This window comes from Fonticula alba (assembly GCF_000388065.1).
Source record: "Fonticula alba strain ATCC 38817 unplaced genomic scaffold supercont2.3, whole genome shotgun sequence".
NCBI classification, from domain to species: Eukaryota; order Rotosphaerida; family Fonticulaceae; genus Fonticula; species Fonticula alba.
Genome location: NW_009242973.1, coordinates 27,272 through 28,297, shown reverse-complemented (window position 1 = coordinate 28,297; position 1,026 = coordinate 27,272). Strand labels below are relative to the sequence as shown.

At 72.7% G+C, this 1,026-nt stretch overlaps 1 protein-coding gene across 1 annotated transcript in view; it reads right to left on the bottom strand.

The window, feature by feature from the left end:
- Positions 1-789, bottom strand: part of H696_01823 (hypothetical protein) — a gene marked incomplete at its 5' end in the record, with an annotated part of 2,570 nt that extends 1,781 nt beyond the window's left edge. Inside the window, one exon of the mRNA XM_009495722.1 lies at positions 114-789. Within this exon, the coding sequence (XP_009493997.1) occupies positions 114-789 (676 nt within the window). The remainder of the gene's footprint in view (positions 1-113) is intronic.
- Positions 790-1,026: the final 237 nt, after the last annotated feature.

Genomic DNA, 1,026 nt, shown 5'->3' with positions numbered 1-1,026 from the left:
GGGGGGTTCAGGTGGACCGAGGAGTGAGTCGGGCACATCGGGGAGGGACAGCAGACAGGGCCGACGCGAGCGGAGCAGGGGAAGGGGCATGGAGCGGGCCGGCGCGAGCGTACCGCGGTGGTTGCCGGTGACCCGATCGCGGACGATGGTCGCGTCGACGATGCGCTGGCCAATTTCCGGGGCCCCGACCGCACGAAGCTCCTGCGACAGGGCAGCCATCAGGCCGCGGCTGTCCAGGCTGCGTGGGACCTGGCCGATGAAGTACTTTTGCGCGCCGGGAGCGGTGTCCGGCTCGTCGGCGGCCGGGGCTTGGCCCGTGCGCTGGCGCTGGCGTCGGGGCTGTTGCTGCGATTGCGATTGCTGCTGCTGCTGCCGGCGGGCAGCCTTCTCCGACTGGGCAGCCTTCTCCGGCTGCCCGGGCTGCTTCGCCTCCTCCGGCTGCTCCGCGGGGGAGACGGGCTCCGGCGGGGGCGAGCACCGGTCCGGCTGAGGGGAGACCTCGGGGTGGTCGACCGCACACACGGGAGGGGGGGACGGAGTGGCAGAAGCGCCTGGCTCGGGGGGGGCCGGGCCGCCGGCGGGCGATTGCTCGGCCTCCGGGGCGGCCGGGTCCGCGTCGGCCGCGGCAGCGGCAGCGAGAGCGGCTTCGGCGTCGACGTCAGCGGCAAGAGCAGCGGGGTCGGCGATCTCCTTGGCGGCGGGGGGGGCCATCGTCAGGGAGGAGGAGGAGGAGGAACCGGTCTCGGGGGATGCTGAGGACGAGACGAAGTCGGGGAAGGTGCTTGGCATGTCACTGAGGGAGCGAGGGGCGGCGCAGACACGTGGCCTGAGCGGGGGGCCGGAATGCGCCGGGCGAGAGACCCAGGGGCGAGGAGGGGCGGTGAGCAGGGAGGCACATGGAAAAGACGATGGGAGAATGGGGGGGGGAGCGTCGGTGGGAGCGCGTACAATCAATGTCACGGATCACCTCTTGGCAGCGACAAAGGAGAGGGGAAGGGAGGGGGAGGGCGGAACGGCGGTCGGGGG